We start from the raw sequence: 23,122 nt of genomic DNA on the forward strand, positions 1-23,122 counted from the left end.
TAATGGGAAAGTTGAAGCAACCGTAAAGAGCACGAAAAAGTTAATTCGTCGTTCATGGACGCATCGCTACCTCGACGAAGATCAACCAGCAAAAGCTTTGATGCAGTATCGAAATACGCCATGCAGGAAGGACGGATTGTCACCTGCTCAGAAACTGTACGGACGACCGACTCAAGATACCCCTCCAGTACATCATCGGGCATTTCTTCATAAATGGAAGAGCGAGATGCAACAAGCTGAAACGCGAAAAGAGATGTCCATTGAAGACACCAAAGCCTACTACGACAATCGTGCTCATCGTCTTCCTGAATTCCCGATCGGAACTCACGTCGCAGTACAAAATTCGAACACCGGACTGTGGGACATTTATGGGAAAATAGTCGCTGTGGACGACTACCGGAAATACACTGTTAAAGCTGCTAGCGGCCGATTGTTAGGCTAATTAGAAACCGCAGATTCATTCGACGGAGGGTATCTGCGTCTATCCCTTGGCCCATCAAGCCGCCGGACAATGTCAGACCTTTCGCTCGTATCAACGTGGACTTGCCTGCTCGACCGCGCAGACAGGTTAAGAGACCGAATCGACTTATTGAAGATCCGAGTTGGCCTTAACCTGCCTGGTGGAATGTATTAATTTTGGTGTTGTATTTTGTAGTGTCACTGAACTTAAGGGGGAGGTGTTGTAGTATTTGCAATAACATGCTAGAAGCACTGCTTGTTGCAATCAGCGCGAGGAATGTCCGATTCTCCCGAAGCTACATTCTTGCGCTGACTGCAACGTGTTTATGTAAAGTTTATGTAATACGTTACGTGTTTATGTAAAGACTGCAACGTGTTTACGTAAAGTTTAATCAGTTCGACTTATGCACTGGTAGAGAGCACACGTGTAGTTCTTTTCCCTCAGTTTTCACGAATAAAAGGTATTAAACAACTACCAGAAATGACATATCGAAGGCTTTTTCAATCTGAGGATAGAGATTCAAAACCAAGCAACCAACAAAAAATATTTCACAAGAGATTCGACTTTTTTTCTGACATCATCATGTCCAACTGTCTTTCACTGATCCTGTGACGTCATGCTTTAAGGAAAGTGTTGAACGTTAAAAAGATTTTGTCGAGACCAACTTCAGAACCCTGCTTCAAAAATATATAGGCCTACTTTCGGAATGTCTTCTGCACGCATTTCTAAAATACAAGCAATTCGGTTTGTGGTTGACCAAAGCCTAGAGTTACCCAACCAGCATGACGTCATCAAAGTTTAAACCTCACCAGCGACACGACTGTATATCTCAAAATTAAGAATTAACTTGCTTTTGAACTCAGTCGATTTCATGAATTCATTTGTAAAGTCATAGGCTACATTAGATTATTCTATAAATGTATAGGCTACCTCGCAGACTAGTTTTGCGAAATAGTGGTTTCCTGCTGATTTCGAAGGAGCTTGTCAACCAAAGTCAAGTTCATAAAAATTTCAAGCCTTTTTGTAACTTTCGAAAAACATAAAATGTTTTTTATAATGGTATTGGTAGTGCAATGGAAATCTTCATTGTGACGTCATCAAAATGCGAGCTTTCGCTATTAGTCCTACCTAAAGCAAACTGACCTTCTGACATTCTAACTTTCTGACACCACCACAACTGACGTCATACAGATATCTAAACACTAAACAGCTCCGTATTGCTCCAGTAAACTCCCTCAAGACTTCGTGAAATACACATTTATTTACAAATATAGATCACACATAGTTCAATTAAAACCAAATTTGCTCGGAAAACTATTATCTTGCAGAATAAACATGATCGCACTTAATCTCACCATCTTAGGCATCGAATCAGATCAAGAGAAAAAGTGAAACAAATATTTACAAAAGAACAAGTCGACATTATCCTGTATGTCGACAACAGGGACAATAGAAAAACGAAGCGAACACACAGCAGGCTATTGAATAGTGTCGCTGGGTAGTGCATTGTGACAACCTCAAAGGCGAAATCATTAATTGGAAACAGTGGGAATTACTGGTTGGTTTATCCACATGATTTAAAGCGATTCTAAATCGCTGAGAGATTAAATCAAAAAGATATAAAAAATATATAAAACATGGTCGAAGCTGCTTCAGGCAGACTTAGCTATTTACATCTGTACAGCACTTGTGAGAAACATCAGTATGGAAGTGCAAAGTATTTACATAAAAAGATGCAGCGACTACAAAGTTACATGTTTGTTTTAGTGTTTCATGATGTTGCGTTAATTGAACGCATTGTCAATTACATGTTCCATGGACAGTTCAAAAACGTGGACGGCATTCTTGAAACAGATTTCCTTCGGAATCTTGGTACACCAGGAATTATCAACGTCATCATATTTGAGATCCAAGTAGTGGAAGAGAACATCATCTCCGAGACTGAAATGTACAAATATAGATCAGTTTTTCGTTCAAAAATAAAACAATCGGAAATTTATGAGGGGCCCATTGAAAAAACGTTTTTAAAGGTTTCCTTGTGGCATATTAAATTTTGGTTTAATCCAGAATGAGAATGTTATATACACATTGGCTGTAGAGTTTAAAAACCACAAGTAGGCTAACACAAGAACAACTTCGGTAATGTCTTCATCTGAGCGTTTGCATTCAACAAGAGACAGAAAAAAAAAAACAATGTCTCAGCTCTCGCTGATGATGACGAAAATTTTTAATCTTTGCAGGGGTGTGCAACGTGCGGCCCGCGGGCCAAATGCGGCCCGCGAAGATGTGCCAATTTTGAATTGTGTGCGGCCCGCGAAACGTGTTTATAATTTAGTTTAGTCTGATAGTCTACGTGCGAACAATTCATTAGAGTGGATTATTGCAGGTTACATTTCGCACCTTCTGTTAACCATTTTAGAAATCTCCCACCAGCCACCGCTAATCCGATTGTATTTAATTATTTGGAACGTCAGTAGATCAGTGGCACAGAATTGCACAGGGAACAGCTCAAACTATAAAACCGTATTCTGATGGTAATTTTGTGAAGCAGTGTCTTATCGATGTCGCAGAAAAAATGTGCCCTAAAATGAAGAGTGAGTTCGAGAAAATAAGTCTGTCACGGTGGACGATAGCGAGGCGTAGGCCTATTGATGATCTTGCTTGTGATATTAGTGACGCTCTCAGGGATAAGGTGAAGAACTTTGTTTCATGGAGTTTTGCGATCGATGAAAGTACGGACCAGAAGGACACAACACAGATGGCCATATATGTAAAAAGGAGTGGACAAAGACTTGAACGAAACGGAAGAGCTTCTGTCACTACAGTCAATGAAGGGCACGACAACTGGTGCTGACATCTTTACTGAAATAATTGATGCTTTTGAGAAGCTAGAACTGGACTTGTCCAGCTTATGCGGAATCGTAACTGATGGTGCTTGATCCATGTCCGGAACTAGCATTGGATTCATAGGTCTCTTGAAGTCTGCCTTCAAGGAGAGAAAAATCGATGATGACATAGCAATTTTTCATTGTATTATTCACCAGCAAAATTTGTGAGCAAAATCCTTGAAGTTCAAACACGTCTTGAGCCCGCGGTTATTAAGGCAGTAATTTCATTCGAGCACGAAAGCTCAACCATCGTCAGTTTCAAAAGTTTCTGGATGGTCTCCATACGACATATAAAGAAGTAGGCTACTGTACTTTTTCGAGTTGCGTTGGTTAAGAAAGGGATGCATGTTGCGACGATTTGACAAACTGTGGAAAGAAGTCGTAAATTTTTTGAAACTTAAAGGGTACCCAATAGCTGAAATGGAAGACAAAAAGTGGATATGCGATCTAGCTTTCTTGGTTGACATAACTACGCAACTGAATGATCTCAATACAAGACTGCAGCGAAAAAATCAGTGTATGTAAATCAAATGTATGGTCACATAAAAGGCTTTATAAACAAATTACGACTTTGGAAAGCCCATATACAGACAGGAAATCTTTTCCACTTTCCAACTTTGAGAGACTATGGAATGCATCCTGAGGAGAAAACTGAACTTGCGGACCAATTTGAAAAATTATTGTATGAATTTTTGGCTCGTTTCAAGGACTTCAAATCTTATTCTCTTCGCCATTCAACACAGACATTGACAAAGCACCAGCTGATATCCAACGAACTGATTGATCTTCAAGAGAAAACGGATTTGAAAGCAAAGTATTTAAAAAATGAATCTTGGCGATTCTTACAGAAAACTTCTCAACCAAGATGACATTCCATATTTGAAAACATTCAAGGCTTCAAAAATGGCTCTTTTTGGCTCAACGTATTTGCGCAAACACTTTTTTTCTAAAACAGAAGAAGTCGTTTGGAAAAGAATCCAGCTGCAAATTTCTTACTGAACTCATTTAAAGTCAGTGTGACAATAAATTTGAATAGCAGTTTTCTTCAAAAATTTATGCGTCTTAACTTATTATTTCTTCAAAGAGATAAGGTCCCCTAATAATGCCATTAGAATAACACGAATAACAAAAAAAAAATTTTTTTTGTGCCTGTAACTACTAGAAATCATATGTTAAATAAACGTGCGGCCCCCGGTTTCACCCAGATATTTATATCTGGCCCTCCTGTAATAAAGGTTGCACACCCCTGCTCTATAGTATATACGCAATATGTGAATTTCCAATCTCACAGGAAAAAAACAATATCATCGTCCATTTCGCTTCAAAGAAGTCTGGTTTTCATCCCGAAACATCAAAACCACACAGGTCAAACCACTTCTCTGCAGCGACTCTTCCATCTCTATTGTTGACATCTTCAATTTTCAGTTTTTGTTGGTCAGGTCATCTTTCACGGTGCCCCCCCATGTTTTTCTTCGATCTTCCTTTTTTCATTTTTCCTTTCACTACCTTATTCCAAACTCGCTTTGTCAAATTGTTTTCATCCATTCGTTCAAGATGTCCAACCCATCTCAGATATAATACCATTAAACGTTACTTGTTCGAGCTGTAGGCCTACCTGGCGTTATGTCATGAAAAGTATCCAATCAGTTTTTCAGTAGGGTAGGCCTACCAGAAACCATGCAGGTTACACAAGAATAACTGCGGTGGTGTCTTTACAGGAGCAATTGCAAATGCATTCAACAGCAAAACGGGAAAGAACCATTAACAATGTCTCAACCCTCGCAATTAAATGATAACGCATTCTCTGTCTCACCTCCAATCGGGGTCCATTTCCGGTCCCACCATGAGCAACGCGTTGAGTTCAAGTTGCAATCGTTGAACGTTCATTGCTTTCAACTCCTCGTTGAGATTCGCAATCAACTCGTCGTCTTCTATTTCTTCAGCTGAATAGGCGGCATGTAAGTGACAAAAATAATATTAATCAATCCAAAAGTTAAAAAAAAATACTAACCTGTGCTAAAGACGTTTTCAAATGGATTTCTACCATTTGCAATCAATCTTCTTGATCTGTGCCAGGACAGTCTTTCGTACAGCGCCAGACAGTGGCGGATTTGTGCAGATTTAGGAATCATTTCAGTTTCTTCAGATGGAAGCAAAAGTTCTCTCTCAGCGTAATCGCAAATAGTTTGGTCCGGGTCGGCACCAAGCTGGAATGCATTGAATGGATAACAGTCTTTTGTGAGATAAATAAGTTGAATGTCTATTGTCTATTGTCCAATTAAGAAAACATTTTTACAAACTTTTCTAACGTAGTATACCAAAAATGTCGGGAAACTGGAGTAAGTTACCCTGAATGGGGAAAATATTGCCACAAGCTTTCTATGTATGTTAGTTGACTACACATCAATTTTATTTGATTTTCTGTCGAAATTTTACTGCAAAGGTCGGTAAAGTATAAAAGCTTTGTCTGAAGTGTTTGAAATAGTTCATGACAAAAATAATTGCCTAAAATGTTTAGTGCACAATTAGCATATTATAAGCAAACATATGTTTTTTGTTTCAAACTTAACATCACTTCAATATTTAGACAATTTACAGTTTAATCAGCCACAACAATTTAGGATGTCTCCTGTTTTTATCTGCAACCAGATAGAAAACTTTGTATCAAAACGACGAAGACTATTAAAAGTTATACGGTAACAAGTTCAGAAACAGCTTCTTCATCGTTTGAACCTTCTTCGCCACTCCAGGGGTCGAGGGGCTTTGCCTTTTACCACCCTTAGGCAGTGGCGGCGACTCGGTCTAGATATTTGGGCAGGTGTCGAGCACTCATTGAATTGATTCGTCAATTCAAGAAACAGCTATGAGTAATGTAAAACGTCAACTTGGTATTAATGAATACACCACGTGCCGACAATTACGTGGAATTCAGTCATGATGTTTCTGGTTTGGTGAAAATTATATACATCACTTAAAACAACTTACAATGACAGCAAATACCAACCTTGGCAAGGAACTGTATGACAAGAGTGAGGGTTCTGACAGCTTCACAGAGGTTTGGTGTCGACGCAACACCAACGAATGCATCGATGTCTTGGCACATCTTCAAGGAGAGAATAATCTGCGAAACATTAAACAAATGTAGATTGCTGTTAACGTTGGCGGCCTATGCAAATGCTTTCTGAGCTTGTTTCTAACCTGGTTGTTTGCAGCGTTGTTCCGCACAGTTTCATAATCATTGGCGAGACCAACGTCCTGAGGATACCGCATCAGTTGAATCGTCTGTTGAATAATATTACATTTGTTAGAGCGACTTAAGCTCTTTAAAACCTTTAAAAATCGAACCAAAAAGTGAATTTACAAAAGGTTTAAATCTACATTTTTATGATGTTATTGTCAAATATGTTGTACAGTACAATTCGAGATAATAATGATTGGTAGCTGAAGTATTTTGCTGTGTAGTAGGCTATTGTATGAAGCAAAAATTGTAAAATTAGCAACAAGATAAGAAATAAAATACGTCTTCGCACCTCTTTCTTTATCTCGGCTTTACGCAAAATGAATTTTTCCATCACCTGTTGATCATAAAATAAATCAGTTAATTGCCCTGGTAGTTTCCTCGCAATGAAAGTATTACGACCATCGTCGTCATAAACCCCACGGGGTGCTTCTAAGAGTACACTTCTGTTTGTACACGAGGGTTCTTAACATTCCGTCATATCAAATGCATCAGTGACTTCACAAATAAACATTGCAAGATCTGATCATACCACTTCAATATGCTATCGCACATTATCGAATTGATTACACGAAGATTACTACTTTACAGCTACTTGAAAGAAAACATTTTTAGTTTACTTTTTTCTCCAACAAGCCAAGGTTGTAGGTGATGCTGTGTTTGTATCCAGATTCTTCGGCTGTTGTTTCGTATTGAGAGTTTTGCAGCACGAGTGGCATCAAATCCTTGTTCTCGTTTATGCAGATAATGTTTTTCTTGGTGCACTTTGCCGCGTCAATTGTGACAAAACTAAAGATGTAAACAAAAATAGAGGTATATATCTCCGTGACCATACCCAGTGTACCTACTGCACTGAGGAGGACCGGAAGGCCGAAACGGTGTGCACTGTCTGCAGTTACAACAAATTTTATATTTTTATATCTTTATATTAATGACGTTTGCAAAAATTTCTAACCTATCGCTCAATGAACCAATAACTTAGACAAAAACGCTGTGATGGCTGTCTGAAGAATATTGCACTAATTCAAAAAACAGAAATATTTTTTTCTGGTAGCATTTCCTAATACAAGTGATGAAACAACTACCTTCCTGCTACCCAAGGTTTCGAAGTTAACATAAGTTTAAACTACTGAATCCAATTCAACAGTTCAACAAGACTCGAAGCTAATATACAATATGTTTAGTCATTAAATACAAAACCTCAACCCATTCTACTTTCGAGAGTTTAAGTATCAAGCTTCAAAATTTGCTGCGTACCTGGGTCGAGGCTTGGTAAGTTCTCGACACCGATGAAGTAGGTTGTTTTGCTTGTCAATTAAATACTCGGCCAAAACAAGAGCACAGCATCCTCGTCCTTTTTTACTGGGAAGGCACATTGATACGGGACTTTCTAGATTCATGTTCTCTTTGAAGAAAACACGCGGCGTGTTGTAACGGTCACAATTCGTGAGAAGGTCACGCACCTGAAAGAGAACATTTTATGAATTTGTGCAATGATAAAAACCAACCTTTCATTTCTTAAAGTTGAATATTACAAAATCTTTTCAATCAAATGGAGACTTAGCCTAATGGAGTATTAGATCCTTATCTACCGTACTTCAAAGTTAAAATTTTGTCTTCAGGTAGGATTTCAATGATAATTAATAAATATATCAGTTGTATCTTTATCTAATCAAGGAAGACCAGTAGAAACATTCATTCATGCGAAGGGTTAGATCTCTTACAAAGCACAGAACTGCGACAGTTGACTGAAAATCGCTAATTATAGAGACTTTTTATTGACGCTATTTTGCACCCAGCTGGTGTGAAACAAATTATTATTATTTGACCTACTTTGTTCCAAATTCTGATGTACAACTTAATCTCATCCTCAAAGAAGTAGTTATCTTCTTCCAGAAAATCTTGAAAAGAAGTTTTATCTGCGTCCGACATGTCAAGCTTTTGACGATATCTGAAAACAAAAAAGTCACAACACATATTCTATAAGGGTTCACCTCAATCACTTTTGAAGACTTTGTGTCGTGTTCACGAATTTGTAAATTAAGCTTGTCGCTCACGCAAGAAACAATAACAAGTTTATACAGAGCGTATGACAAGATTTTTTTATTGTCTCAACTAATCATCATCCGTTTGTCCCTTCTTCAGTAGATGAGACCTGGTGTTCTGTGCTGTTTCAACTAAGATAAACAAGATGAAAGCAAGGTGTTTGGAACATAAAGTTGGTAAGTATTTCACTTCAAGATCATAAGATCAACATCACGATTTATTTAAAATCGAACAAAAGTTTTATTATACAGATCATCAACTTTCGAAAACCATCACAGACAAGTTATGGTTGGTTCTCACCTGGCGATCAAGGTCGCCTGTAAGTTGAGGACGGCTGGAATATGTTGAATAAGTTCCAGGTTTTCAACGCTCAAGATCGTCTTCAACACAGTTCCTTCACCTGTAAAGTAAACTCTCTCATCAACACAAACACGAGATGTACTGACAGACGATTGATAACATTCTTCAGAAAAGATACCCATCATGTCATCACATTATGCGTTGGTCTACCAATTTTTGAAGGGTGAAGAAAAACTGCAGAAAATTTTCATGTCAAAAAACTAAAATACACTAAAATAAAAAGCACTGCTTGAAGAAAATGTTGTACCTGATACAGCGGCATCAACAGCTTCCAATTTTTGCCGCAAGTGTTGCATGTCGACGTGAATGCGATATCTCCACAAGTTCGGACGATCCCATTTCACCAAATGGTCTGGCACATTTTTGTCCAAAACCAATTCGTGAACAAGTCTGCAGCAAGAAAAGGATGTAAAAATTTCAGTTTAAAATATACTGTTAAAACCAGTACGCTACACTTTACACTGCATCATCAAACGAAAAAATTCAGTTCATTCGCAATGTTGCACATCAACGGAGTAATAGGATTGGCACAGTTATCGAATCTCAACACCTTCAACAAGAGAACCACTTGTCTCACCGCTCAAGGGGCTTTTCTGCCAGCTTTCCTGTTTCAATGAGGAGAGCTTGTGCTCTATTAATGAGAGCATCTGTGTCTTTGAACACCAGAGATAGGTAACTGCGTTGAAACTCTTCTTCCCAGACTTCTCTGGCAGCCATTGTTGTCAAGTTGAAGTTTTGCTGCTGGCCTACAACCTTAAGAAGCGTTTAAACAATTCAATATGTGATGTGGTGTTGATGAAAAATATTTTCATTTAAAACAAAATCAAAAACATTTCAGAACTGAAATGTTTTTTTTTATATTTTTAAGCACGCACAAAAAAAACCTACGAATCAGCAGTGCAACAAGATTTCAAATCTGAAAAAGCCAATTGCCACCAAAGATATAGAATCGACACCGGTAGCTTTGCATGCACAACCAACAAAAAAAGAGGTGAACAGTATTTTGATGCAGCCACTTTGAAGAGCTCACTTTGTAGGATAAATTTTAGTGCTAAGCCATAACTATACTTAAACAGTATCTTAATTAACTGTAGTCATAAGTAGACCTAACAATACCGCAAGAATACAAAAATACTACGTAACACCGCAAAAACATGAAGATTAATCGCATTAGCGATTGTTAGTCATGGCGTTTGAACATTAGAACCGGCTATGCCAGATCGCAAACACATGTTTTGTTGAATTACATTAGATTTGCCTAAACCGTAAGTCCAATACGAGTTGTTTGAGATAATGACAACAACAATTATATCATTCAGTGGGCTCATCATTCAAACAACTACACAACAACAAATAAATGCCGAACACGCCCATTAAAAAAAATATATATATTTTTCCGTTCAATATTACATTTTGTGTGAAAAGCATTGCCCTACCTGCCAAGCTGATACAATCTGCAGACTTTATTAGGAATAGCACCTGAATGAGCCACACCTAGCGCCACAGTGCTCCGCACCTAAATATCCTGACGCCACAGTGTCCGCGCCTATTTGACCGACGCCTAACTGTCTGCCCCGATCTTTACTTGGTTAATAATAAAAAAACATGCTGCCGAAAGTCCGAAACTATTGACTAAATAAAACCACCCTATTTCAAATAGTGACGATGACCTAACGCCAAGATTGCGCAATACAAGAGATAACTGGTAAAATGTTGTTCTCTGAAAAAAATGTTGCCAAGCAACAATAAGAACCAATAAAGAGTAAATTTTAATCCATAAAAAATAAGACTGACTGCATTACATAATGAGACATACGTTTGTAGATCTCATTCTATGAAGAATTTGATGCATGACGATAAAAGTATCATCAATGCTTCGTCCGAGACATTCGGAAAGCTCATCTAGATCTTTCATCAAGTGTTGCAGGAGAAATGTGAAGACTTCGTTTTGCTCTTCATCAGCTTTGATCATTCTGAAGCAGAAAGAAATTTTTGTTTGCAGTTTTCAAGAAATATTCTTCGCTTTTCTAGGTATATAAATCAATGTAAACCTTGAAAACCTTAACTAGACAGTGACACGTTTAAACATGCAATTTAAGTTTTTGCAGCAAGTTAAAATTGTCACAAATAAGTAAAGGTAAAATAAGTCATGAACATTGAATTTTCAGGCAATGTATCTTTTCTCATTTTCTTTTTCTGTTTGAATTAACACTCTAAAACAGCGGTTCTCAACCTGTGGTCCGCGAGCAAAGTCTGAAATCGTTGTTTTTTAACCCTTTGCATAAAAGTTGTTAATTTTATCAAGGATCATCCACTAAATTGTCGTCTCTTTGCTTCATTATGTTTGAATAAGGATCTTGATCACAAACAGCTACTGATGCATACTCAAATTTGCTGGTTATCAAGGAGACTCTGCTGCCAGAGAGTTTCTTAGAGAAAAAAATCCAAGCTTGTTGCTCATTTCAACGAAAGCTTTTGGGTTGCTGTTCTGGCTTATTTGGCTGACATTTTTGGACAACTGAATAAACTTAATTCATCGCTGCAAGGAAAGCAGACAACTTTAATTACCCTCAGTGATAAAGTGTCTGATTTTACAAAAAAACTTGATCTTTGTAAGACAAGATTATTACAGGGTAAATTTTACATGTTCGTGAATAGTGGAGTAGTGGTCCGTGAATGAGACACATTTTTTTTGAAGTGGTCCTTGAATCTCAAAAGGTAGAGAACCTCTGCTCTAAAAGGTCGTCGTTAATATTATAGTATTTACATTTTTCTCAAATTTGTTGATGCTTTTGTATCTGTTTTACGTGGATCCCCGATTAACTATACGTTGATACGGGTTTAAAGTAATCGCCCCTTTTTTTAATAAAATGAGTAAACCTGAAATATGTTTTATAGATGAAATAGTAGATTTTATTATATGAAATATAAATAAATAGAAATTAAGTGTAAATTTGATTCATTAAAATTTTCAATTGACAGATAGTGTATAAGCATTGCCACAATCTAAACTTACTTCTTGATGTCATTTCCATGTCGTGCACCAAGCAGCATAGCAGCGTGAAGACAGGCCCTGGTGGCACACACCGATAGTTTGGTTAATTTTCGTTCAGCCGTCACTGGCGTTCGTTTATCTGGAGTGCCTAGTTTATATCCGGCTTGTGATTCTTCTGTTATTTCACCAGCTGTATTTCCAGCATGCAAAAGCCCGTACTTTTGGCCTCCAATACGTTGGTGGCATTCAGGACATACCCCAGCTTGTACAGGATTTGTGCATTCTCCAATAAAGTAGACGTGGCCGTTTGGACAAAGGTATGACTTTGGCGAAGTGTTGTGACTGATCTCTTTTTGCAACACTTCCTTGACCATAAAAAAGTTTGATGCTGGCATTGTTGGCAGAAAAGCACGCAACATCTGACTTGGATTGGTGATGATTCGGGCAAGTTCAGCTAACAAGTTCTCTCCACTACAAAGCAGAGTTACTCCAAAGTTTTCTAACAGTTCAATGATTTTGTATTTCATCTGTGAAGTCATGTCACCAAATGGAATATTATGTAAATCTCCTTTTGCAACATCATTGAAGAACTGCTGATTAATACGGCCAGACAAGTGCATCTGTAACCGTCCGACAACAAAGTCGTAAGCATTTTTCCGAAGTTCTGTTTCAACATCACCATGAGCCGCCCACACGGACAGTGCAAGAAGTATTTGTATAATACTGTCTGCAGATTGTTGCAATTCATGAACGATTTTGGTGAAAACCGGCTGGAAATCTTCCTCACGTGCGATATTCAAAAGCAAAGTCTTTGTCCTCACATAACCTTCTCCACAAAGCACCAACAAGTCAGATTGCAAGTAATGATTTTCTTTCTCAGCATCTTTTGCAGGAACCAAGTTCACTGGAATGAGTGGTCGGTAGGTGCTGTTCATAAGCAGAGTCTGGAATGCATTCATTCCATGACGACGACACAGGTTCTTGATGATGTATTGTTGCATGACAAGGTACTTAGGATCCGTGCACAGCTTTCCAACATCATTCATGAACCAAAGCATGTGCTGATAGTCTTTGAAGTGAACTGCTCCCTGGTTTTCCAACGAAACTATGCAAGACACAGCAACTCTTGCAATGTATTGAAGTTTGGCACTGAGATCCAAATGCTGTATTTGAGTTAAGTTCATGGTTGGTTTTGTTGTACAATCGAAGAGAAGCCTCTGAGCATAGTCAACACTTACAGTACCATCATCATCGTCGTCATGTGATCTATACGACTGATTTTCAAACAGATCTTGCATGCATCGAATGCAGATGTCCATCAAAACTCCTTTGTCACTCAAAACGGTTTCCATAGTCCTAAAGTGCTCGTTAAGTTGATTTTCCACACGTGCTGCATCACAGCGAAGCAAGAGTTGAAGAATGTACGATCGTGCAGTTGGATTTGTATCATAATTGCTCAAAAGAGGTGACATGTTTTTGGTGCTATTGTCACAAATTACAAGTTTTTCCAGAGCAAGAGTGATACTTTGATCAGGTGGTGGTACTTGTCTCTCTGCTGCGGAATGTGGAGAAGGAAAGCAAAATGTAGACAAATATTCCAAGAAAAAACTGGTGCAGGCCGACCTAAATGCTTCCAATTCTTTTCTTTGCTCTATCGACAGTCGTATTGGTTGCAAATCTTCAGGCTTTTCAATCTTTGTCCTGCAGATAGGGCAACTTGTATCAGTAGCCTGAAAGGGAACACACTTTTGGCAAACATAATGTTTGCAAGGAAGAAGCACGGGCACAGATATTTTGTCTGATTTGCATGACTTGCATTTGATGTCGTTCCAAGAACATAACAAGCGCAGCTCGATGTCTTTAGTGCAACCTTGCAGAGTCTTGGTAATGATGTTTAAAAATTTGAGATTGGACAAGTCTTTGAGTTTACTCGCACCCATCCAAAGGCGTCTCGCCAGTGGTGCAAGGGTAGTAAGATAATTTTGAGTAGTTTCCTTTGCAGCAGAGGTTGGAATCAGTTGATCGAGAAATATCTCAACAAACGCGATTTGCTTCCACGATTGCTTCGTACTGTCGTGTGAAACGGGTATGAGAGCATCAGCGACCTGCTTCACTTTATTGACCAATGATTTCCACAGTTTGCATGTCTCCAACTTGGCAATGTCTTTCGGTGCTTCGGTTTGTAACTTTTGAAGAAGAGTTTTAAATGCTAGCTTGTGCATTATCACTTCTGAAGTTTTCGATTGCTCTTCAACCCAGTCATGCCTATTCGTGAGAATGTCGGAATGAACGGCTACAACGTCTGCAAACTGTTGCAGCTGCAATTGAATTTCCATGAAAATGATGAATACTTCAACGAGAGCATTGCATTGTGTGTCTCTAGCCTGTTTTTGTCGTGCAGTGAACAATCCAAGAATGCAGTCTTGAACTGTTTCATACTCCATTTCAAAATTTGTGTCTTGTGTGTTTGACTTGTACAAGAAGTGAACAAGATCGTGAACAAATCGCTTCATTAGTGGCATCGTACTTTTCTCACATGCCAGAACCAAGAACCCTTGTATAAAAGAATCACTGACTTTTGTGACAAACCGTTCCCGCACGTTAGCCAACTTTCTTTCTTGAATGATCTTCCATTGTTTGTCTAAACTTTCAAAAACAATCCGGAAAAATGGGAAGAAGCAATTGAAATGAAATTGCCTTTTAACAACAAAATCAGTGTTACTCGCAACATAAGACCAATGCAAGTCACACAATTCACTTGATGCAAACATTTGCAGCCAAAGGTCGATCAAACTGTTGTCGGTAGCTTCATCAGCGATTATGTCAAGGTTATTGTCCACATCTGCACTGCTGATAATTTTAGCTACTGCCACTGCAAAAATCTTTCGCAAATAAAGCCAAAGAGCATTTCTGAATGAGCCACCTTCTTGAAGAGACTGTGCAGAACATGCTACTTGAACTATCCAAAAATCTTGGTTTTGTCGGCGATTTTCTCTATCTTTCAAAAGAACAAGAATTTGATTGAGAAGAATTTGACTGAAGTGTTGTGACACCGGACTTTTGAAACACAACTTGTTCATGATCCTGATGCGGTTTCTTCCTTGTGGGCCATCTTGATTTTGGAGCTTGGCCATCGCATCACGAATGCATTCATTGAGCAAGCGGAGTAAATTCAACTTTTGATTTTCTTCTTCTTTGCTTTGTAATGCTTCTTCCAAAATTTCAGGAATGCTCTTTCCCCACAGTGAACTGACCGGAGCAATGTGATCTCGCATAGGTCTCAACTCGTCAATATACACAGAGGAGCACGATGGGCTGTGGAAACTTGTGAATGATGCCTTGTGCTCAGATGACACATTGTGTCTTTCCATAGTAAATAGAAACGCGACAACAATAGTTGAAGAGAGATGAGGATTTTTCTGCTTAAATTCTTTGACTTTGTTCATGACTGAATACTTTGCGCAAGCAATAAGACTGCTGTGCAAATGAGCTTGCGGACACTGAATAAGCAAAATGAACGAAGATGAAGAAAGGTCTTCCACTTCATCATTGTTACAATGAGAAAGAGAAAATTCAAAAAATTCGTCAACTCTTCCTGAATATTCCTGTTCTGTCTGAAACTGTTGCAGTGTCAAGAGCATCACACGATTTTCTTCAAGTTTCAGAATTCGCTGAAGTTCTTGACGATCCTTCTCATTCAGCACCTGAGCAAATGATGTTATTTCAAAAATGCTAACTTGATTTCGGTGTTTCAGATCTTCTCTCAATTTCTTCCATAAAGTGTCATGGTGCTGATTAGTCATATAAACACTTTGGAATGTGTCTGCTTTGCGAAATAGTTCAGACTTTGACAACCGACAAACACCATCCAAAGACGCAGTTTGTAAGAGAGTTTTTTGAGCAAGTTCGTACTTGTCACCTCCAATATCATCCACTGACAACAAAGCTGATGCTGGAGTATCATCTTTGTAACCAGCAAATGTGTCTTCCACTGTGAAATCAGATTGTTGAACACCATCTACATTTCTTAACTTTGAAAACTTCATCAACCACTCCTTCAGACGATCAACAAGAGTTTTGGCATCTCGCTCTAAAACGCTGTTCATCTCAAACACGTACTTCTCCAACCTGTTGATGAGTGGGATCGGAAACTCGTCATAAACAATTTCCTTTTCTTCGATCACAATTAATCGAAATCCAGTGGCAACTCTGCATTTCACTCGATGTCCACCCAGGCCAAGATCAATGTATCTTTGATCAGCAAAAGTGACGTAATGCTGGTTCAAAGCGTCATACAGAGATTCATAAAGATCCCTGAGATTGAGAAGCACAACTGCTCGTCCTGTTTCCATGCAAACCTTAATCTTGTTAATGTTCCTACAGACTTCAGTGTAGTCGTGATCGTGTGGAAAGCTAGAGCCAAATACGACTTGATAGTCTTCTATTCTTCCCATGACTTTGGGCAAAAGACTCACAGCAGAATACTGCTTTGTCAAAAGCAACAGAAATCGACTTTCATATTCTGAGTTCAAATTTTCATGAATCAGATCAGTCACCGATGCACGTGCACGATACACGTATGGAAATACATTCGAAAAATGCTTAGTGAACGTTTTTGACACATCCCGGGAAAATCCACTGAAGTTTCGCAACACCGATCGTGATATATCAGCAAATTCAAGCTGATCTTTTTTAGATAAAATTGAAAAGATCATTTTCAACAAACCATAGTAATCACGAAGGCCAAAGAATTCCCTCTCTTGTGCTTCATAAATCTCCAAATAAGCATCAGTAACTGCCTTTATAACTGCGTCAACTTCCTGAATTTTGACCTTATCAGCTTCAAAGATAGCTTCAGCGGTCTTTTGCAGATCTGATTTGGATGGTTGTCCGCGAGTCACAAAAATTCCTCTGTTCATTTTGGCTGGGTCCAATGCCCAGTTTGATATTCCAACAAATCCAACTTTCCAATGAGGATCTGTATCCAACCGGCTGTTGGTTGAGGCTGTTTCAAGTAAGGGGTGAAGAACTTTCAATGGCATCTTGGGAGAATCTTCCGCCAATCCAATTTCATCCAAAACAACTAAAGCTACATACTCCTTCAAGTCTCGTTTTTTCTGCAATTGAGCACATTGGTTGAAGACTGCCTCAATCCCTACAGCATCAGACACGGCACTGCACTGAAAAGATATGACATGAACCTCTTTCAATTCCCGAAACAAGTCATTTCTGGAGTTGCGACCTTGCATTGCGTCTGTGACAATGGTTTTAGCCAGAGATTTTGAACTTCCCGGTTTACCAACCAGAAACAAGGGGATTCGCATTTCAGCACAGACAACAATCATGAAAACATTTTCCCTCAGAGCTTCATTTTTTGCAATGTCCTTTTCAAGTTTAATTGCATTGATAAACACATTTTGACAAGCAATAATTTCATCTAAAATATCCTTTTCAGATATTTGAACCTTGCCTACTTTGATGATCTCTTGCGACATCATCTCGCGATACTCCACCCTTTCATTCAAAGTGGCATGATAACACATCCCCAGCGAATGTATAAGTGCTTGGAAAGGGCGGGTAATGTTTCGTTTGGAATCTTTCATTAGCATCTTTTCTTGAGCAATCATTGGATTAAGTTTTTGGAGTTGTTTGTAAAACCACATAAAACTCTGAATTGTGCGTTCTACGTCTCGCAGGCTCACAAAGCTGCATACATCACGCTTTTGTCTCATGTAAACTTGAGAAGCAGTGAGAGTAGCTGACAGGACATCAATCATTTCCTTCGGCAAGTTTAGCAAATTTACATCATTTGCGATATCTTGGTGCAGTTTTATGATCATCTGTTTGATGTAAATTGCTTCTGTATCATCATTCAGCTGCCCGAAATCCCAAACCAAAGGTTGCATGCTGGGTGGAAGCGGAATTACACGATACACCAACTGTCTCATTGGAATTCCAGCAAACTTGTCAGTGACGTTTTCAGCTTTGACATGAAAGCCCAACCCAGACTGCTCCATTGATGCAATGACTTCTTCAGTGTGTTTTCGGTAAGGATTGCAAGCAGCAATAATCTTCAAACCTGTGTCAAGAAATCTTTTTCCATGCACAGTTCCATCACACACGATTTCCTTGATGGCATAGATGGCCTCTGTTGTGTTGGCTTCATCCAGAAACAAGGTAGTTTCCAAACTTCCCTTTGTCTTGTTTTCTTTTGCAAGATCAACTGCTTCCAAGACTTTATCTTGAATGACTGACACAGTGATCCCACCATGTACTTTCACCACAACCATGTTTTTGAGGTTTTTGTTGTTTCCTCGCTTCAATTTGCTCATGAATTCCACCATCCTTGTTTTGCCACATCCTGTTTCTCCCATCACGACAACAGGAATCCCACATCTAAATCTCATGTGAATAGCGAGCATTTTCAAGACATTGTCTGTTGTCAGTTCGTAAGTCGGGTCTGGATCAAACACAGTGTTCACTCCAAAGACTCTACAAAGACAAGTGAGCTTCTCGTTCCTGTTTAAAAGATCGAAATCGTGATGTAATAAAACGCCCTGCATTTCTAAGCCTCGAACCAATGACAATGCCATTATGCGATTTTCAACAACTTCATTGGTTTTGGGATGACAAAGATCTCCTTGAGCGCTGACGTTGAAGTGGACGAAGGACATCGACACGCGATCATCATTGAAAAATAAGTAAGGATGAAAACCATTCTCCCATCGACGACGCAACTGATGAAGCTCAAATAAGTCTTGCTCCTGATCTTCACCGGTGTCCATTGCTCTTACTTCTTCATCATCTTCATTTAGTGATGGAGTGGCAAAGTCCTGCGACATTCTTATCATGAAGCGAACAACGAATTGCTTGAAGCCAGCTAATCCAGATTCCGCTCCAGCGATTGTGAGATCACAATAAATTGAATTCTCGCAATCGCGAAGTTGAACGTTTAGAAACTTTGCAAAGTGGCTCAATTCTGACCACGATGGTTCGCGAATGCTGCAATATTTCAGTAATGTTTGCAAGCATTCAAGTTGATCGTTGACAATTTTTTTTGGATTGTATGTAAATTTATCAAGATTTTCTTTTTTCATGTACTTTGCTAAGTACTGGAACGGCCGCTGATACATTGCATTTCTGAACAAGACTTTATCCATCAAAACTTGATTCAATGGTGATGGTTGATTTGGATTTTCTTGGAAGTGTGTTTTCACATCACCAGGGGACAAACAGGTGACAGTTGGTAGAAGATCAAGCAGGTTAGTGAAGGATGGAATTCCCTGTGAAAAGTACAAGCTTACAATCGATTCAGTACGAGATTACAAACTGATCAAAAATTAAACAGCTTATAATTGAGTATACAAATATGATAAAACTATTCAGTACACTACGAAGTCTATATGCTCAGGGTGATACGTGAGAGTGTTTTGTCAATTGAGATAAGCTACATAACACCACTTGCAGTTGCACACCATACATCTCTGGTCACGATTCAGGATGGTCATTAGTCACGTTTGACAGACAGAGTTTAAAAGCTACCATGCGTTTTTATCAGACCGACTATGAAAGGTTACATCAAATGGTAGAACATCAACACATGAATAAAAATATTTTGAAATTTTCTTTGCAGAAAGATTGTTTTTTAACAGCAGTCTTAAAAAATTGTAACTTTGGCGCTTGAATAGCATAAAAGTAGTTCGTATTGACAGCCTACCAGTAGAGCACTTTACATACTCAAGGTGAGCTAACGTCTAGACATAAACAGAAAGAAATGAGATATTTTCACGTTCAGCAGCAAAAAAGAGATTTAATTCTTTATAATGTCACGATGATGCAGAAGCTGAGAATTATTGCATATGAATACCGTGACTGATGGAACAGTGTACTCCAATGCATAAAAGTGTTCAGGTCGTCGCCTCCAAACAGTACCATGATTATTTTTGATTAATCCCAGTATGATGAGATCAAACAAAAATTTGTAAACGCCTTTGTGGACCTGAATAAAAAGGTTAAAGATTTAAATGCAAATGATAGCTAGTTGTTGGCAATGGAATAGACAACTTCCTGTACTAATACACAGATGATGAAGCGACAGAACAAAAAGGATTAATAAGATTATTTACCAATATCAATTCAAAGTTACACCAAAAACGTTTGGATTTGTTTTGCTTCAGTCATGTAGAAGTTTGAATAATGTTATTCAACCTAATTAATTTCTTGCATATCAACTTCTTTTTCAATCATCTTCAAGTTAAATTTTAAAAAATGATCTCTATTCTTTTGTAAAATAACTGACAACTACCGATGGTGTGATGTCAATGTGGATGAAATGAGGATCTTTGTTAGCCACTTCATGTTCAGCACTGAGCAACAACGATTTAACAATGTCATTGATGTCCACATCTTTTTCCAATAGTCGAATGGTGGAAGATTTCCAATAAACAGTTCCTTGAAACATCGCTTCCAAGTTTTCACAGCATCGTGAAATAAATAGAGATTTTCCTAATAAAAAATACGGTTACCTTTAACAAAGCATGGTCAACAACAAAATAAACCAAAAGCTATCAATTTTCTTTGAGACTAAAAGCCGATATTGTTACCCATTCCAGCTCTTTCTGATCGCACAAGTCTGACACAGCTCTGGTCACGATCAACTTTAGCCGCAGTGTTATCTTTCAAATTGTTCACACAGAGATGTTGTTTCAGGTATTTTGCCAATGATTCTTCACTTGATGAAAAGCTCCCATCAACCTGATGCTGAAAGGCAAATACAAGTAACGAAAGCTTTTCCAAAAAAAAAAAAAGAAATTAAAATATTGAAAACCAATGGGAACATGCTTTCCAACGACGGTAACATACATCCTCAATGTCAGAAATGAAGGAAGTTAATTTTTTTTAAATTTTATATTTTAAATAGGCACTTAGTGAATATGATCCTCGGAATAGAATATTACCTGTAAATTCAACTTCATACGAAGACAAAATGTCAATCAAGCATTTATAACTTGTTATTAATCGTGAAAGCACTTTTCATTATAAATGATCAACAAACTGCAACAAAACAAATCTTTGAACTAAAAGCTTGTCTTTGATCAACTTTGTACGAAATGTAGAAAACTTATTCATGAAGCGCCAATATACTTGCCTCGTCAAAAATAGAAGTGATGTAATGTTGGGATGAACTGGTCAAAATAACCAATTGATAGTTGCCATTTTTATCAGGCATTTGAACGAGTTGTTGAAACTTTTCTTCTGTTGCTTTGGCAACATTGAAAGGCATCTCATCAGCACAAGCAACACAATAAATCCTTTTACCTAAATTCAAACAAATTTGAAAACATCTTACACCTCCAACTCAAAGAAATGTTGTAAACTTGACTTAAACAAACGAAAAAAGCACAACTGAAGATAATATTTTATGTTGCTAAAATTGGTTAAATCACTGAATACATATCACAATAACTGGGAGACTTCAAACTTTGTCAGCAACAAGCTAATATCGTTTTCTGCAAGATTTATTAAAAAACTCATTTTTGGCCCAAGTTAACTTGGGCAGCTGTCCCAATTAATAACAAACCTTCATCTACTGGACTCCCAATCGCTCGTCTTAGCAACAACTCCACTTCTTCTGAGCTTGTTGATTGACTGCAGACTAGCACTTCGGTTGCCGATGGTAACGGCTGATCAGGTGATTCCATGTAGATGGACAGAATGGTTTGCCACATATCAACCAGTGGACAAATGATTAGGTTCGGTTTTCCAGTTGCAAAAGTTTCGGGATAAGACCGATTTGGCAGGCTTGTCTTATCACCAGTCATTCCGATCATTGCCAAGAACTGACCAAGATGTTCCAGACTGACGCAGTCATCCAGTGATGTCACCTGTAAATGGTTGCATTGCACCGATTTGGCTTTAAATCTTTATCCTCGGACTAACAAAGCCTTGATGGGTTATTCCTGGTAGTTTCGCATCCTTGTAGAGGCTCTTGACGCAGGGCCGGGTACCGAGATTAACAGAGTGAACCTTTCCGATTGTTGAAATGTTGTTACCGAGAAATTATTTCATCTACTAGGTGCCGCTGAATGAAGAACAGTTCTGAAATGCGTTGCTCAAGCGCACACCCCGAGAGCCGAACCAGCGCCGCGTGATTTTAAGTTGGGCGCGCAACCACTGAGCTAACGGGGCAGAGTCAGATATCAGAGTCAATTAGTCTACCATCTTTTGTGTCACTAAAAATTGCAAAAATCTATAGCCTACAGGGTTAGGTTCATACTTAACCAAAGCTTTTGTTATTTTTGATTTTGTTATTCCAAGTGAAACAACTTTCATCTAAGTGAAGCGAAAAAGGCTTATTTTTTGTACCATCTTTCGTTAATACTGGCAATTGACGCATGTGATCCTAAGTGAAAGGAAAGCAAGAAAAGTTACAAAAAGACTCACAGCAGTTCCATTGAAGTATCGTTCACAAACTGTTTTGACTGTGATCCCAATACTTTCATCATCACTTTCTTCCAGGTCTTGCTGGATGCGCCTGATCACTTCTTCCAGAGTGAGATTCATGCGTTCGTTAATCACGTTTTGAATCACGTTTATGTTTGCTCCATTTGCTTCAAATCCTGTAATAAAAAGATTTTAATCAAATATCATAAATTCTATTCTTTGAAGCTGAAGATGCTATTACTATAGCGAAGTCGATTCTTAAATAAATTACACTAAGAGGTTAGATTGTTGTGCACATGCCAGCATTTGATGAATGCAAAATAGCAGTACCATCATAAACTTCAAGAAATGTTATGTTAATATTTAAAAAAAGAAACAGTGAGAAAATCATTAGTCGGTCACTAAAACGTCAAATCAAAAGGAAATCTGTATCACACTTACTGGCTTCTTCATCAAATGTTTTGCGTAAAGCTTCAACTTTCTCTTCTTCAAACTCATTCTCTAGACCCCACAAATAGCAGTCATCAACATCCAAAGATCTCACAGATTGTACAGCGGCTTTGGCGACATTTTCTGACAATTCAAGCTGTACAAGCTTTCTCACAGTTTTCTTTTTCTTTTGAATTATGGACACACTTCCCTCATCAGCTGAATGAAAAATTCAGGAAGCAAATAAAAAATCAAACACATTT

At 38.3% G+C, this 23,122-nt stretch overlaps 1 protein-coding gene across 1 annotated transcript in view; it reads right to left on the reverse strand.

Annotated features, from left to right (window-relative positions):
- Nucleotides 1–1,701: 1,701 nt before the first annotated feature.
- The window catches only part of LOC145764813 (E3 ubiquitin-protein ligase rnf213-alpha-like), a 43,447-nt gene continuing 22,026 nt past the window's right edge, over nucleotides 1,702–23,122 (reverse strand). The window contains exons 15-35 of the mRNA XM_082576494.1: nucleotides 22,872–23,070; nucleotides 22,431–22,606; nucleotides 21,568–21,871; nucleotides 21,136–21,305; nucleotides 20,591–20,747; nucleotides 20,293–20,492; nucleotides 19,855–19,986; nucleotides 12,009–19,270; nucleotides 10,809–10,965; nucleotides 9,570–9,745; nucleotides 9,240–9,382; nucleotides 8,933–9,032; nucleotides 8,420–8,537; nucleotides 7,844–8,049; nucleotides 7,207–7,375; nucleotides 6,879–6,923; nucleotides 6,547–6,630; nucleotides 6,353–6,469; nucleotides 5,360–5,555; nucleotides 5,162–5,291; nucleotides 1,702–2,401 (exon numbers count right to left, since the gene is read on the reverse strand). Of these exons, the coding sequence (XP_082432620.1) occupies nucleotides 2,245–2,401; nucleotides 5,162–5,291; nucleotides 5,360–5,555; nucleotides 6,353–6,469; nucleotides 6,547–6,630; nucleotides 6,879–6,923; nucleotides 7,207–7,375; nucleotides 7,844–8,049; nucleotides 8,420–8,537; nucleotides 8,933–9,032; nucleotides 9,240–9,382; nucleotides 9,570–9,745; nucleotides 10,809–10,965; nucleotides 12,009–19,270; nucleotides 19,855–19,986; nucleotides 20,293–20,492; nucleotides 20,591–20,747; nucleotides 21,136–21,305; nucleotides 21,568–21,871; nucleotides 22,431–22,606; nucleotides 22,872–23,070 (10,398 nt within the window). The 3' untranslated portion in view covers nucleotides 1,702–2,244. The remainder of the gene's footprint in view (nucleotides 2,402–5,161; nucleotides 5,292–5,359; nucleotides 5,556–6,352; nucleotides 6,470–6,546; nucleotides 6,631–6,878; nucleotides 6,924–7,206; nucleotides 7,376–7,843; nucleotides 8,050–8,419; nucleotides 8,538–8,932; nucleotides 9,033–9,239; nucleotides 9,383–9,569; nucleotides 9,746–10,808; nucleotides 10,966–12,008; nucleotides 19,271–19,854; nucleotides 19,987–20,292; nucleotides 20,493–20,590; nucleotides 20,748–21,135; nucleotides 21,306–21,567; nucleotides 21,872–22,430; nucleotides 22,607–22,871; nucleotides 23,071–23,122) is intronic.

Source organism: Aplidium turbinatum, chromosome 1 (genome assembly GCF_918807975.1).
Source record: "Aplidium turbinatum chromosome 1, kaAplTurb1.1, whole genome shotgun sequence".
In the NCBI taxonomy this organism is placed as follows: Eukaryota; Metazoa; Chordata; class Ascidiacea; order Aplousobranchia; family Polyclinidae; genus Aplidium; species Aplidium turbinatum.